This window comes from Panthera onca, chromosome C1 (genome assembly GCF_046562875.1).
Source record: "Panthera onca isolate mPanOnc1 chromosome C1, mPanOnc1 haplotype 2, whole genome shotgun sequence".
Taxonomy (NCBI): Eukaryota; Metazoa; Chordata; class Mammalia; order Carnivora; family Felidae; genus Panthera; species Panthera onca.
Window position 1 is genome coordinate 148,285,501 of NC_138346.1, and position 14,258 is coordinate 148,299,758.

At 39.8% G+C, this 14,258-nt stretch overlaps 2 protein-coding genes across 5 annotated transcripts in view; one reads left to right on the forward strand and one right to left on the reverse strand.

The window, feature by feature from the left end:
- The window catches only part of HS2ST1 (heparan sulfate 2-O-sulfotransferase 1), a 174,654-nt gene extending 170,864 nt beyond the window's left edge, over positions 1-3,790 (reverse strand). The window contains exons 1-2 of one of the 3 annotated variants that reach the window (XM_060624663.3): positions 3,242-3,350; positions 1,808-1,940 (exon numbers count right to left, since the gene is read on the reverse strand). Coding sequence is in view for 2 of the 3 variants with exons in the window: in XM_060624661.3 (XP_060480644.1) it covers positions 3,242-3,365 (124 nt within the window). In the remaining variant the exon portion in view is untranslated. Of the gene's footprint in view, positions 1-1,807; positions 1,941-3,241 lie in introns of all 3 variants that reach the window. The other 2 variants (XM_060624661.3, XM_060624662.3) reach the window with 2 other exon arrangements.
- A 218-nt stretch (positions 3,791-4,008) lies between these two features.
- The window catches only part of SELENOF (selenoprotein F), a 58,175-nt gene continuing 47,925 nt past the window's right edge, over positions 4,009-14,258 (forward strand). Inside the window, exons 1-2 of one of the 2 annotated variants that reach the window (XM_060624666.3) lie at positions 4,009-4,404; positions 12,874-13,041. In XM_060624666.3, the coding sequence (XP_060480649.1) occupies positions 4,321-4,404; positions 12,874-13,041 (252 nt within the window). In that variant the 5' untranslated portion in view covers positions 4,009-4,320. The remainder of the gene's footprint in view (positions 4,405-12,873; positions 13,042-14,258) is intronic. The other variant, XM_060624664.3, reaches the window with a different exon arrangement.

Sequence of the window (14,258 nt, forward strand, 5' to 3'; positions counted from 1 at the left end):
CCCAAAGACCTTTTCTCCTAACTAATGTGTTCATATCCTAAATGTAACTCACAAGCTGCATGTTAATATTAGAAACAAAGAAATAAAAAACACACTTAAATACAAACCATCTACTCCAAGTCAGTGATTCCCACTATTAAGGGGATCGCATATGCCTTCACAAATCTAATAAAAGCTGTGCATATAATTTCAGGGAATTTATGGGTACCTTGAAGTCTATATACAGGTCCTTTGAGATTTAAAGAATCTCTAAATTAGGAAAAAACATGGAGTTCAAAATCAATTCTAAAACATAAAAAAATTTAATGTATGAAAAAGGAACTATGTGAAAAAAAAACTAACATACAGTGGGAAATGAATTATTTATTAATATTTGCCATAAGTGGCTGTTCATTGAGAGAAATTACAATAAATCTCTACAAATATATGAATGCTTTAAAGAACTAAATGTAAGAAATAAAAATTATAAAATACTATAACAAAATCTAGAGAATGTACATAATCTTGGTTGGGGAAAGTCTTCAAGAAACAGAAGAAACTTAGTGGCTTAAGTTGATAGATTTGCCTGTGTAAATTTTATAACTTTTGCATAAGCTAACAGAAAGCTTTACACTTACAGAAAACAACCACAGGCTTTTTTTTTCTAAAACAGAAATAAACTATTGCAGTCGTTTCATTGGGTAATATAATTATGTTCATTATATGGATATAAACAAGGAGCAGACATTACAGTAAACCAATTTCTTCGTGTCAGAAATTAGATTTTCTCAGAATTATATTCATTCTCAGCAATAAACGCAATTAAACATTGATATTACCATTTAAAAATTCTACTCAAACTGCTAAATCTTAGTGTAGCGTCAGTACAAAGCCCTAAGCAGGCTGGTCTAATTAAAGAAGCACTTGGTGTGGAATCACACTTAACCTGGGTTCCAATCCTGACTCTGCCACTACTAGCTCTGTGGTCAAGTTATATAACCTTTGAGCCTATTCCCACATCTGTAAAAATAGTCTTCTATAGTGTTCTTGGAAAATTACATAAGAATATCCCGTATGGAAGTGCCTAGTACAGAGTCTGATTATCAACTATGCCTTCTCTGCATTCCTTCCCTAAGATTACTAACTGGTAACATCCGTTTTAGTACTGCTTTTTATAAGACTTTTCTTTTTAAAAAATAAAAACTAGTGATATAAAGTTATACATTTTATTTGCCATGTTTTTGCAGCTCCAGAGCATTATTATTAGTTCCTTCAAGTGTTTTGTACCTGAGCTCCTCTTGTTAGCTTATTTTTGAGTACTTGGTTTGATCCATATTTACTCCCTCTGATGGAATTTAAAGGTTTCTTACAAAATATAATGAAAAAAAACCACATTGTTTTCTACCCGTGGCTTTCTACATGTTAAGATAATCCTCTTTTTAAAATAATTTAGGTTGTGTCTATGGAACTCACTTTCAAGTATTATGAAGAAAATCTGAGGCAAAAAAGGAACATAAAAAAGTGAGGTTATCCTTACCAGCGTAATGTGCCTAAGAAATCTAGCAATATAACAAAGAATAAGTACAAATCTAAATTTTAATATAACTTTCAAATTTCTCCTAGAGTCATTTTTTTTTTCTGTAAAGCTGGGTCATTAAAGAGGCCAGAATATGACCCTGAATGCTGCGAAGTGTATCCAAACAAAAAGGAAAACTGTACTGGCCAACCTTCAATATGTAAGGTGAACAATTTTTCCATCATACAAGATACATATTAATAAAATCATGGTAAATAAATGTGATCTCTCTTCAAAACTGTATAGTTTTACCCTAGAGTTCAGGACTGGAATTATCCTTAGCTCCTCCTTCAACTTTAGTTGCACTTCAGTTAGATTTATCTGATGCTCTTTGATAGACTGCTCTTCAAAATGTTTCCAAGGCTTTCTGCAAAGTCTGCCAAAACTGCAAATAGGAAGCTATACTTGTAACAATTATTTGCTAATACATTTTCCTTAATATTAATAATCACCCACAGCAGCATCTAGCTGTTACTCAGTCTAAATGATTTTGCTGCTGCTATTTTATTGCTTGCTTCTCAAAAAGTATTTAAAACAACAGGTGAAAGTGTACCCATAAAAACACATTTCTTTTCCATATTCAAATTATAGCCTCTTGAGCTGATTTTTAAATGCCGTGTACATTTTTTAATCAAAATGTATCGCAGACATTCTTTTAACACTCCCTACATCCATCCAAAATTCCTACCAAATGCCAAAGTTCTTTACTAATCTGAAAGTACCTATTATCTGTGCATTTTTCTGGTCTTTCACAACTTCATACTCCAACATTTTGTACTTGAGACCTCTTCTCTCATTAAAGTAATCACTGTTAACTCCTTAAGATACTTAAGGATATGGTTAATTTGTTGTACAATCTTACTTTTCCTTCCACAAACTTCAATCTCACTATAATTCCCCTTTAGCGTTCCCTCCTCTTCTAAATTCATTACATCAACATTGCCGGGAACCACGTACATCAACATTCCCATTAAGCCCAAAATATTAACAAAATTCAGCTCCACTAAAAAAAGAAAAAAGTTTAAATGCCTGTATGCCTCCTTTCAGTACCTCATTGAAAAGCTTTTTATTTGCTTTCCTGTCCTACCTGGCAGCCTATTTCCCCCATCAGTTGTGTGGTCCCCTGCTGCCCCCAGCACAAGAGTGCAACTCACTACAGTGTATTTCTTTTACTCACCATCATTCCCAGTATCTCCCTCCATTTCTGAGCATCTATCCCTTCGTGAACCGCCCCATCCCCAAAAGATCTGTCTCCAGGTGCCAACGTCTCAATTAGCACACCCCTGGACTGGCACTGCCAGGGCTTTCGGCAGACTCAAGAAAACACGCAAGGCTGAGCGTTTCTGCCTCCTCCAGCAGTTCCCGCTCCCTACTGAGTTCGGTCTTCTTTAGCGGTCTCCCCCTTGGAATGCTTACTTTGGGTAACCCTTAGGCACGGGAAAGCCCACCCTAGCAACCTCTGCCCCGTGACCTCGCGAGCACAGCACGCCACTCAAGCTTAATTCACACCTTTCTTGGAGCTTGTGTTCTCGATGCCCCCAGTCCCAGCTCTCTTTGCAAGCTCTTTCAGCTTCCTGCCCCCGAGCCAGACCGCAGGTTAGACGAAAGCCCACTTGCTCGGGTTGCCATGCCTCCCTGGCCCGACCCCTTCTACACCACTCAGCCCCGAGTGGCTCTGCTCCTTACCTAGCTTCGATCGGGACTCCTCCAGTTTCTGGATTTGGTTCTCCAAGAAGAGCATCGCCACTGCGAAGGCCACCACCGCCAGCAGCTGCAACTTGGGCGGCATCATAATCCTAAGGAGCCCCATGAAACCCGCTGCTCGGGATCAAGACATACCGCGGGGGGCGGGGAGCGGGGCCCCGGAGGCGAGTGAGACGCCGGGGGAAGCCCACCGAGCCGGGAGAAAGGCAAGGAGAGCGCGACAGCTAGAGAACCACCGCAGCGACCCCCCTTCTTGCCTCTCCAGTCCCCCGCCCCCAGGCGCCAGCACCAACGCCGCCGGTGCCCGCTTCTCCTGGACCGACTCAACGGTCGCCCCCTCCAAAAACCCGCGCAGCAAACACAGCGCGAAGCGGCTGCCGGGCTCTCGCCTCTCTCTACTGCCTCAGTCCCCGACCCCCGCGCTTGCCTGCCTGCCCGCCTCCTTCTCTTCCTTCCTTCCCTCCCTCCTTTGCTCGCGGCCGCGCGCTCCTCCGCCAGCGCTGCGGCTGCGGCTGCGCCGCCCTCGGCTCCGCCCCCTGCCCATCCCCCTCAGCCACCACGCGCACGCATCCACGTACGCTGCTCGGCAACCAGAGGCTCCACCCTCTGCTCCCGTTCTGTTGTGCCTATTGGACCGAAGAACCCCGGAGCTTTGCTCTTGGTTCGTGTTACGGTTGGTTTCCTTTGCCGCAGGTGTCAACCAAAGCGACATTCGATTGGGTAAACTTGGAGAAGGAGGCAGGCCTAGACTGCCAAAGGCGGAGCTTCTTGGCTGCTTGACGAAATGTCGTGAATAAAAGGAAGGAACGCGGAGCTTCATAAGTTTGGGAGCTTAGGGGAATGCCTGATAGGGGTTATCGAAAGGACCCAGCGACTTTATATTTATATGAAATATAAAGGTATTCGACCATCTTTAAGCTTCCATATACCCTTAGGTAATACGCGTCTCTGCAGAGTAAGAGATTTGATGGCAACGGCCATTAGTAGCCTGTTTTGGATCAGGCTCTGGAGTGGACGCCCCTAGCTGCGGGGTCCTCTGGGCAGTTGGAGACCTACGGAAGATGGTAGCGATGGCGGCTGGGCCTGGTGGATGGCTGGGGCCGGCGTTTGGGCTGCGGTTGCTCTTGGCGGCTGTACTTCAAGCGGTGAGTGAAGATCATCTCCGCGGCATCCTAGGCGCGAGTGGGGGATATTGCTCTGAGGAAGACGAAACATTCAGTACTGAATGGGAGCCACACTTGGAAAGGGTGGGAGGTCTGGGTTTCCTTAGCCACCGCTGTGGCCGGAATGCTACGTGGCTTCATTCCTGATTTGATGTTTTTCCTTTCCCGCCCGGGTTTCTAGCGGTTCTTTCTCCTGACTTCAGAATATCTTGCGTAGTATTTATCTTCTTTTGCAGAGCTCCAGCTAATAACAGTCTGTAAACCACACAGTGAGGCGGGGGGGGGGGGGGGGGGGGGTATTGGGGAGGCAATAGACCTTGGAAAGGAATGAAGATTGTTTTTAAATGGACGAAATACGAGGGACTATCTACCGTTCCTTGTGACAAGGCTCCCTAAATCTTAGAAGAAAGCCCCAAGTCTTTGGTTCAGGGTACATTTTCTGTTTACTTTTTCCCCTGAATGGTTAGTGGTGTCTAATTCACTGTTAGACAAACCTTTTTATCTCTGATATGTTATTCACGTGCTGTTGGGTGCGTTTTAGTGCCATTTGTGGTTTTTGACGTTTCAATTAAAGGAACTACTCCGTGGTAAAGCACAATTTTTTTAATTGATTTTCTAAAATTGATAGCCTTCATCTCGTTTAACATCGGGCAGTGTTAACTTTTTTATTTAGTTTTTCTCCATTAACACAACAGATGCGTTCTCAATCTTTGAACTGGATAGGGCTAATTTTGTCTTATTTTTCTGTTGGGTTAGGTACAACTTAATATTGATTAATTCCTCCCAAGAATCTTGCAGTCCATGTTTTGCTATGTGAATGAATAACTTTTTTTTCTAGGCACTGTGGGAGCCTTTACATGCTTCATTAATCAACGTAATTCTTCAGGTATTTATTTTTCTGAACCTGCTGAAAATTTTTCTCCAAGGAGACCTGGTTTGATTGGTTTATCCAAGGTTTGAGGGAGTTAGGACCTATACCGAAGGCTTCTATAAACACCCCTGCTTTACTTTCCTCAAAGAGTTTGAAGATCCTGGGGCACCTAGGTAGCTCAGTGTCCAACTTCAGCTCTGGTCATGATCTTGAGTCCTTGCGTTCAAACCCTTCGGGCTCTGTACTGACAGCCTGGAGCCTGCTTTGGATTCTATGTTTCCCTCTCTCTCTACCCTTGCTCCTGCTCTGTCTCTCAAAAAATACAATAAAAAGTCAAATTAGAAAAAAAAGGTTTGAAGATCCTGCCTGTTTTTGCAACCATACCTAAAAGGCGGATTTTTTACTTCTCTGATTAATATTACGGTACTCTGTTATTCAGGCATTTGGTGCCTTAGAAATTACTGAAAGACCGCTCTCTGAACTTTCTACTGGAGGTTGGTTTTTGTGTTGGGGGGGGTGGTTTTTTGTTTTGTTTGTTTGTTTTTTTGCCTATCTTGGGTAATTTGAGTCCACCACCATGCAAAGATAAGGAATAACATTTCACGTTGACTTCCCCTCATTTCACTTTAATTATCAACTGCTGTGTAACCACCCCAAAACTTAATGGCTTAAAATAACAAGGATTTCTCATAATTCTGTGGGTCTGCTGAGCAGTTCCTCAACTGTTGATTTCCTGTGCTCATATATGCAGCTCTGTTTAGCTAGCTAGTAGCTAGCTGAACTGCAGGGTCCAAGATGGCTTCATTCTTAGTTGGTGCTGTTAGCCAGGATAACTTGGTTCTCCTCCATGTGACCTCTTGGCCTCCAATAGGCCAGCCCAGCTTCTTTTCATAGCAGTCTCCGGGCAGCACTCCTAAAGAGCAAAAGCTGCAATGCCTCCTGAAGCCCAGGAGGCTTTACATATATTTTGAAATTACATATATCACTTCTACCCCACAGTATTTGTCAAAACAAATCATAGGGCGAGTCTAGATTTCAGGGATGGAGAAACAGACTACTTCTAAATGGGAGCAGTGACATACTCCTCATATGTATATGGAAATATACATATCAGGATAGGAGGAATTTATGGCCATTAAATAATCTACCACAGTGACCACAGAATTTAAGTCAGAAAGTTGGATATTTGATTCTTTCCTTTCTTTACATCCCTCACATCAGGCAGTTGCCAAGTCTTGTTGATTTTACTTCCTAAATCTCTCTCAAATCCATGCACTTATTGTCAATCCCTCATTCAGGCCACCAATATCTCTCTCCTTAGCAATAACAGCCTCCTGGCTCACTCTTATAATTATCAGAACCTAAATGGTTGACTTTGCCAGCTTCCCAATTGCCCAACCCAGCAAGTAGTCATTTTAAAATTCTTCTCTTTCATTCATTAGTCATTAAACCCTTAAAAATTTCCAAGCCAGTCCACTTAATTCTATTTCCATAGGCAGTACCTAAATTCAGGCCACCATTTTTGCTTGCCTGGAATTCCCACAACAGCTTCCTTAAACAAGGTTCCCTATTTCATTTTCCCCCTTTTTAGTTCAATCTTTATGATGCATTCAAAGTCATCTTTTTAAAACTTAGAACTGTCATTATTAAAATTCAGTGATTCCCTGTTGCTTTTAAGATGGAGTCTATTTTGAACATTCCTTAACAAGGCCTGTTTCACCTGATACGTATTTGTTCAGGCAGGTTTAATTCCCAAATCTTACCTCTACTGCGAGAGCCAAAAGGTAGAGCTGGAGAATTGGGGTCATTTGTTTTAGCATATCTCCCATACCATGCTCTTCCTCACCAGGCCTAAAGTAGAGTATTTAGATAAAATGCAGAGCTTAATTTACATACCATTTCCAGATTTGCAAAGCCAGGTGTACTCTCTCCCTCGCATATTTTATCATCATATCTTATACTCTGTTACGCAGATGCACAGTCTTAACAGCATCATAACTCTGTGCACTCCCGCAGCTCCTGTGCCAATTAGATCGTACCCAGAGGGAATACAGAGACTTTTTTGGGGGCTGTTTTTTTATATTGTTCCTCGTATGTATTCATTAAAATCTTTCTGATCATTAAAATCCTTCTGACGTGTGGATGGCTTCCTAGTTCACTTGTGTTTGTTCCTTGATATCAGAATCCTGAGGATGTCTGTAGTTTGTGTAGATTGGTGATGAACCCCACCCACTCCCACAAATGAAGAATGACTCCAAAAATAGAGAGTTCTGAGAAATTCACCCTTGTTGAAATATTGTTAACTTCCCTAAGGTGTATTTCTGTCTCTTCAGTAATGAGTAGTATTTTTAACAAAATAAGTCAATAAATTCCTTGAGAATGAAAAGGGAAGCATGGAGGGTTGTTGGTAAAATACTAAGAAGTTAGAAAACTGCATTTCCCAGTTAGTCTAAAGCCAGGGGGTGGGGGGAGGCCAACTAGAATAAGTAGTTGGCGGTGGTAACAATAAGCCAAATCTTTGGAACCTGACAGATGAATGAAAAGAGAGTGAGGAAAGAATTCCTTGGCACCTTGAGGTTGAGCTGCTGGGTTGGTTAGAGGATTTAGCTCCTTCTTTGTTTATTTAAACCTCTGAGTCCTTAGACTAGACAAGTTTTCATCACTGTGCCATTGTAGATCTCTAATTTAAAGTTAATAGTAATGCATAGTTATCAGCATTCCAGTGAGGTGACATCTGGGAGGATATAAAGTGATTTAATCTGAAAATACATTCTGAATATGCTTAAGCATTAGAAAAGTAATAGTTTAGTATGGCCTACGGGAGCTGTTCTCTGGGGCACCCAGAACTAAGTGGTATTCAAGTCTTCATTTAGCTCATTCATAATATTTCTTCAATATTTTGAAAGGCACTATATACCCAAAGCAGTACAGAACGATACTGTGTATCTTTAATTCTGAAACATAACACTTCATTCCCCTTTTCTTCACAGGTTAACACCTCCATCAATCTGGGGGACAGGATTATAATTGCCAGCATTTTTGTTATTATTCTTTGTGGTACATACAATAATGGTGCATCATGGATTTTTTGAAATATGATAGCTCATAGTAAGGGTTTTGAGGGCCAATCAGGATTACAATCTTGATATTGCCACCTCCTGTGTGCTGTATTATCTTAGATTACCTTAACTATCCTAAGCCTCTATTTCTCTGTAAAATGGGGATAATAACTACTTAAGAGAGTGGTTGAGATTGAATGGAGTAATGATATAAAATGCTTAGCAGAATATCTGGTGCTTTGTAAGAGCTTGCTATAATGGCCATGTTTCTGGTATTTATTTTCATAGGGTTGATCTATAATCCCATCCCTTTGGTTTAGTCTCAGATTTGAAATCCGTTCACAATTATATGAGAAACTTATGAGTTTTCTGAGACTAAGGGTAAGTTAAGAGACAACTATTCATATGTATGTATAGTAAGTTGTATATACCAGACTTCTGCCTGAATAGGTAATGTTACAATATGGTTGATTCAGTTTCCCTGACAACAACCCTCACCTACAAAGAAATAGTGATACCAGAAAAATCATGAGTAATGCATGAAGGAAAGAATGGAGTCTCTTAGCTTGTCAATCCTACTTTGAATTGGGGAAAGTTAAACTTAAATGGTTATCCCAAACAGGGTTGTCCCACCCTGTCCTTAGAATCTGTGTCTTTCTTACAAGTGTGGCCAATTATTTTAAAATTTAATGTGTGGCCTTAATGTGGCCATTTAAATGTTGTACAGTTTTTGCTAACAAAAGGATCATCATACATTTATAATTTTGAACTCCTATGTTATTTAGCATTTGATATTTATTAGTGAAGTACTAAATATGTTCCGATCTCCTTAGATTCAAAGCACTGAGTCTGCAAAACTAATGAAAGAAGAGCTAGAAAGTAGTTCATTCATGAATGTAACTTCACTACACTTGTCCTCTGTCCTGTGTCTAATGATTAAAACATAAGTAGTGTGTTGTGTTTTTTAAGAAGGTTTTTAAGAGCACTGGAAAGTGGGAATAATGCTAACATTTATTAAGTACCTACTGTGCCTTGGCTAGGAAACTAGATGCTGCCAGTACTTTTTCTCCTTTAATCCTCAGAATTTTGTGAGATAAATAGTAATTATTCCTATTCAGAAATTCAGAAGTAAGGTTGCTCTGTGCTGACATTTGAATCAAGATGTCATCAGACTCCAGAACACCTGTTTAGCATATTATGCCACCTGTCAGTAGGTGCTCAATAAATGCCAGAATAAAACCAAATAACACAACTGCATGATCATTCGAGATTTTTGTTTTGTTAAACCTGCTTTGGCAATAACAATTTCTTGACATTTGTTAAGCAGTTCATAGTTTCAAAGTGATTTCACTTTTATTGCCTATTTTAATTACCATGGCTACAAAACAAGTCACCATAAAATATAGTGGAATAAAAAAAATTGTTTTGCCTTTAGATTCTGTGGGTGAGCAGTTCAGATAGGGCACAACAGGATGAGTTGTATGTTCCATGGTGTCTCAGCTGAAAGACTGGGGTCTGAAATAATGAAGATTCTTTTCTCCTATGTCTATTGGTTGATGATGGTTGTCAGTTTGGGGCTTCAGTTGCTATCTACATGGGAATCTCCATGTTATCCCTCTAATTTAGGTTACCTTACAGTATGGTGGCTAAGTTCCGAAGTTGAATGTTCCAAGAGAGACAGAGGCACAGAATGTGGGACCAACAGCCATGCTGTTTCCTTTTTTATGACCTACCCTCAAATTACATAGTGTCACTTCTTTTGCACTCGGGTCAAATCCGTCACAAGCCCCTGTCCAGATTCATGGGGAGGGAAAATAGACTCCTACTCTGCGGTAGAGGACTGCCAGTCACACTGTAAGAACATCGTGTGGGATGATGCATATGTTCGTGTGGCCATCTTTGAAAAATACAAATTAACCTGTGAAGTAGATCAAGCATATCACTTTACTAATGAAGAAATACTTTATTCATAGTAGAGTAGCACATATCTTAGGTGCCTCCCATAAGACTGGGATACTTGATCTATTTGAATATTATACACATCCCACATTATTACTGAGATAAGGTAAAAGATGTATAAAGTATCAAATTAGGGTATTGACTAACACAAGACCAGTGGGATGATCAGCATTTTGGGAGAGTATGCCAGCACTACTTAGTTTTTATATTGGCAGATGTCCTTGGATTTTGATCTACCTGGTTAGCTTAGAAGGTTGACAGACCACATACAGCTGGTGGCCCAAATCCAGCTAGCCCTGTTTATGTAAAGTTATATTGGAACACAGACACCCACTCATTTGTTCTTTTCTGTGACTGCTTTTGTGTCGCCATGGCTGAGTTGAGTAGTTGCAACAAAACCATTTAGCCACCAAAACCTAACACAATTACTAATCTGGCCCTTTACAGAAAGTTTGAACACCCTTGGTCTAGAAGATGAACCAGTTGCAGTCAAACAATCTGAAATTCCTCTAGACTTGAGGCTGTAGTTTTGACCAATTCATTTGTTCAGTACACATGAGAACTAGCACAAGTGCTATTAAAACAGGTAACTTAATGCTTGCCCTCAAAAGAGTTCACAGTACTAGGGAATCAGACAACTCTAGATTCACATAGTACAGTGTCATGAGTGGCACCATCTTAGACCTATGCACAGATTTCTTCCTCTGAAAAGTACTATGGCTAAAGATAGGATCTCATACTCCACCCCCCCTACCCCCCCACCCCCCAGAGAAGGCTTCCTGGAAGACTGATACTAATCAGGTTCTTGAAATAAGTTGAAAAAGGAGCCTTAGATGTAAGAAAAGTTTGAGCAAATGTATGAGTGGGAGTTTTATTCTTCCAGGAATTTGTTATAGCTGAAAAGTAGAATGGGATTGGAGAAGTAAAGAAAGGTAGGACTGGTGGTGACCATTAAAGCCGCTGAGACAAGAAATGATTTGAGAGCTCTTTAAGAAACAGAATTGTCAAAACTTGTTAATTGCTTGTAAGAATGGTGAAGAATGTCGAATGTAGAATGACTGACCTCAGCAACTAGGTGGTCAGGGAAAATGGTGCCATTTTACTAAAATAATTGGATACATTGGGAGGAATAGATTTAAGCAGAAAAGGTAAGTTTCACTGTTGGAGTTTTTTTTTGATTTGCAATGCCTGTGGAACATAATGAAGTTGGGTAGGCTGTTGGCTTTGGAAGTTTGACACTCAAAAAGACTCAAGAGTTTTCAATAAGTGGGTATTTGAAGCCTTGGGAAAGATACGGTCATCTATAGACTATATGTAAAGCAAAGAAAAAGCCAAAAATAGAATGGGAAACAGAAGTGCTTAAGAGATGCATGCATAGAAAAGGAAGAAGGAAGACAAGCCCATGGAAGGAACAGCTAGAGCCAGAACAGTTTTGAATGTCTTTGCATTTAATGATTTTTGGCAAGTTTAGTCAAGTGGTAGGATCAGAAGCTGGACTATAGTAACAATTCAGAAATGACAGAAGGTGGGGGAAAGTGGTTAGAACCATAAGGTTTGAATACACTGAAGAATTGAGTTACCGACTAAATTAAAATCCCTGTGGAGATGGCAGAAGATAGACTCCAAAGCACAGGTAGAGAGACTGACCTTAGGTGAAGATATACCATATTCACTGAGACATGCATGAGACAATGGATAAGGGATGAGAACAGATAAACCCACCTTTGCCGGTTGTTTTGATGGGTTACATAACTCATTTCATTCATCTCTACTGCAATCTCTTTTATGTAAGCATTATTGTCCTTGCTTTATCAGTGAGGAAATTAAAGCTGAGGGAGGTTATCTTGCTCAGGGTCACAACATCTTTTAAGTGATGGAGCTGGTACCTAATCCCCAAAGTTCATTTCTTTTTTTTTTTTTTTTTAATGTTTATTTTTTAGAGAGAGAGAGAGAGAGACAAAATCACAAGCAGGTTCCACACTGTCAGCACAGAGCCCAGCGTGAGGCTAGAGCTCACTAAACCATGAGATCTTGACCTGAGCTGAAATTAAGAATCGGACACTTAACCGACTGAGCCACCCAGGTGCCCCCATAGTTTTATTTCTGATGTGCTCCTGCTCTTCTCCATCCTCTTCACCTTTCCCCTGCTAGATGTGAAGGAAGAGAAGTCTAGAAGTTAGTATTAATTACTCCATAGACCCATATCAACAGGGGCATTGGTTTATCTTCTAAGGAAATTCCTTTTCAAAAAAAACGTGAGTGTTTAGTAAAGGTATTGTATGTAATATACACATCATAAAGAAAGCATATTAATTCATATTTCAGCTAAGCTGAAAAATAGCAAATTTTTAAGAAAAAAATTGTGAGGGAAGTAGGAAGAGCCAAAGACTCATCTAAGGTTATAGAGTTCAAAAATATTTGACAATTTGTCTCTAAATGAGGCATTTCGGAAATTCATCTCCAGTGTGTTAGATTTGGATAACCCTAGTTTTTCCTTTCTGGGAAGTTGTGTGATACAAATATGGAATAATGTTTTATTTCTCATTTTTTTTTTATTTTCAGGTGTGTGCACTTGGGGCAGAGTTTTCATCGGAGGCTTGCAGAGAGTTGGGCTTCTCCAGCAACTTACTCTGCAGCTCTTGTGATCTTCTTGGACAGTTTAACCTGCTTCAGCTGGATCCTGACTGTAGAGGATGCTGTCAGGAAGAAGCACAACTTGAAACAAAAAAGGTATTGTTTTGTAGGATCTCTCTTCCATTAGTTGGTGTAGTTGAGATAAGGTGAAATACTAAATTGCTTAATCAAGTTAAATATAAAGAAGTCTCTAGCTTTTACATTTTGTATTTTTAAAAACTCAACTGATTTCTGTCTGGCCCACTAGATCAATTAAAACAAACAGGAAGGAAAAGTAAGATTACATACCAGGACCTCATTCTATCATGGTTGTTCAGCAGAGAGGTTGCCGAATTATTGTAGCATGATTGGATCCTAAAGTCCTCCAGTCTTCCTAACTTCTGGCCACATGATGACAAAGAAGAATTAATTAGATGCTTATATTCATTTGTGAGAAGAACTCCGTCTTTACAATGAAATTTGAGACGAAAGTATAGCACCTATTACCTGGCACATAATTGTAGGCAGTAAACTATAACTTTTTATCTGGTTAACAAAGAAAATTCTTTGTTAATTTAGACAGCTCTGTGTTAATTTACACAGCTATCACTAATATTTACAGATACCTAATCTCCTCTTTAACACCTGAAAACAGCCAAGGATAGATAGTTATAACTGTCCAATAAAATCATCTATGTTTTGATTCATTGTTCAGATTAATAATGAACTCGCTCAATTTTTAAAGCTTTTCATCAAAGCCCTGATACTTTTTAAAATTAGAAGGTGGCCTGAAAAGATCCTTTATATAAGCCAAATAAAACTGAATTAGTGAGTTCCCTTGTTCGGGGTAAGTAAAAAAGTTCACATCTCTGTGTTAGATTTCCTTTTAATATTCTCTTTCACTTGTACATACTGAATTCTATTTTGAGGTGTTAGAGTTTAGAAAGCTTTCAGACTGTAATTCTATCTTATTAGGTAGTGAAGGTTTGTTTCTAACACGGAATATAGTTTTATAGTTCTAAAAAGAAAACAAGCTTTAAATGTTAATATTTAACCAAAACTTATTTAATATTTGATTTTTTTTTCATTTTTTTAATGTTTCTTTTGAGAAAGGTGGGGAGAGAGAGTGAGAGAGAGAGAGAAAATCCCAAGCAGGCTTTGCCACTGTCAGCATGGAGCCCGATGCAGAGCTCAAACTCACAAACTATGAAATCATGACCTAAACCAAAGTCAAGAGTCAGACACTTAACTGATGGAGCCACCCAGGTGCCCCTTTAATATTTGATTTCTTAGTTGTGAACCTGAAATTCCTGGTGTCCCAGAAATAGGTTCCA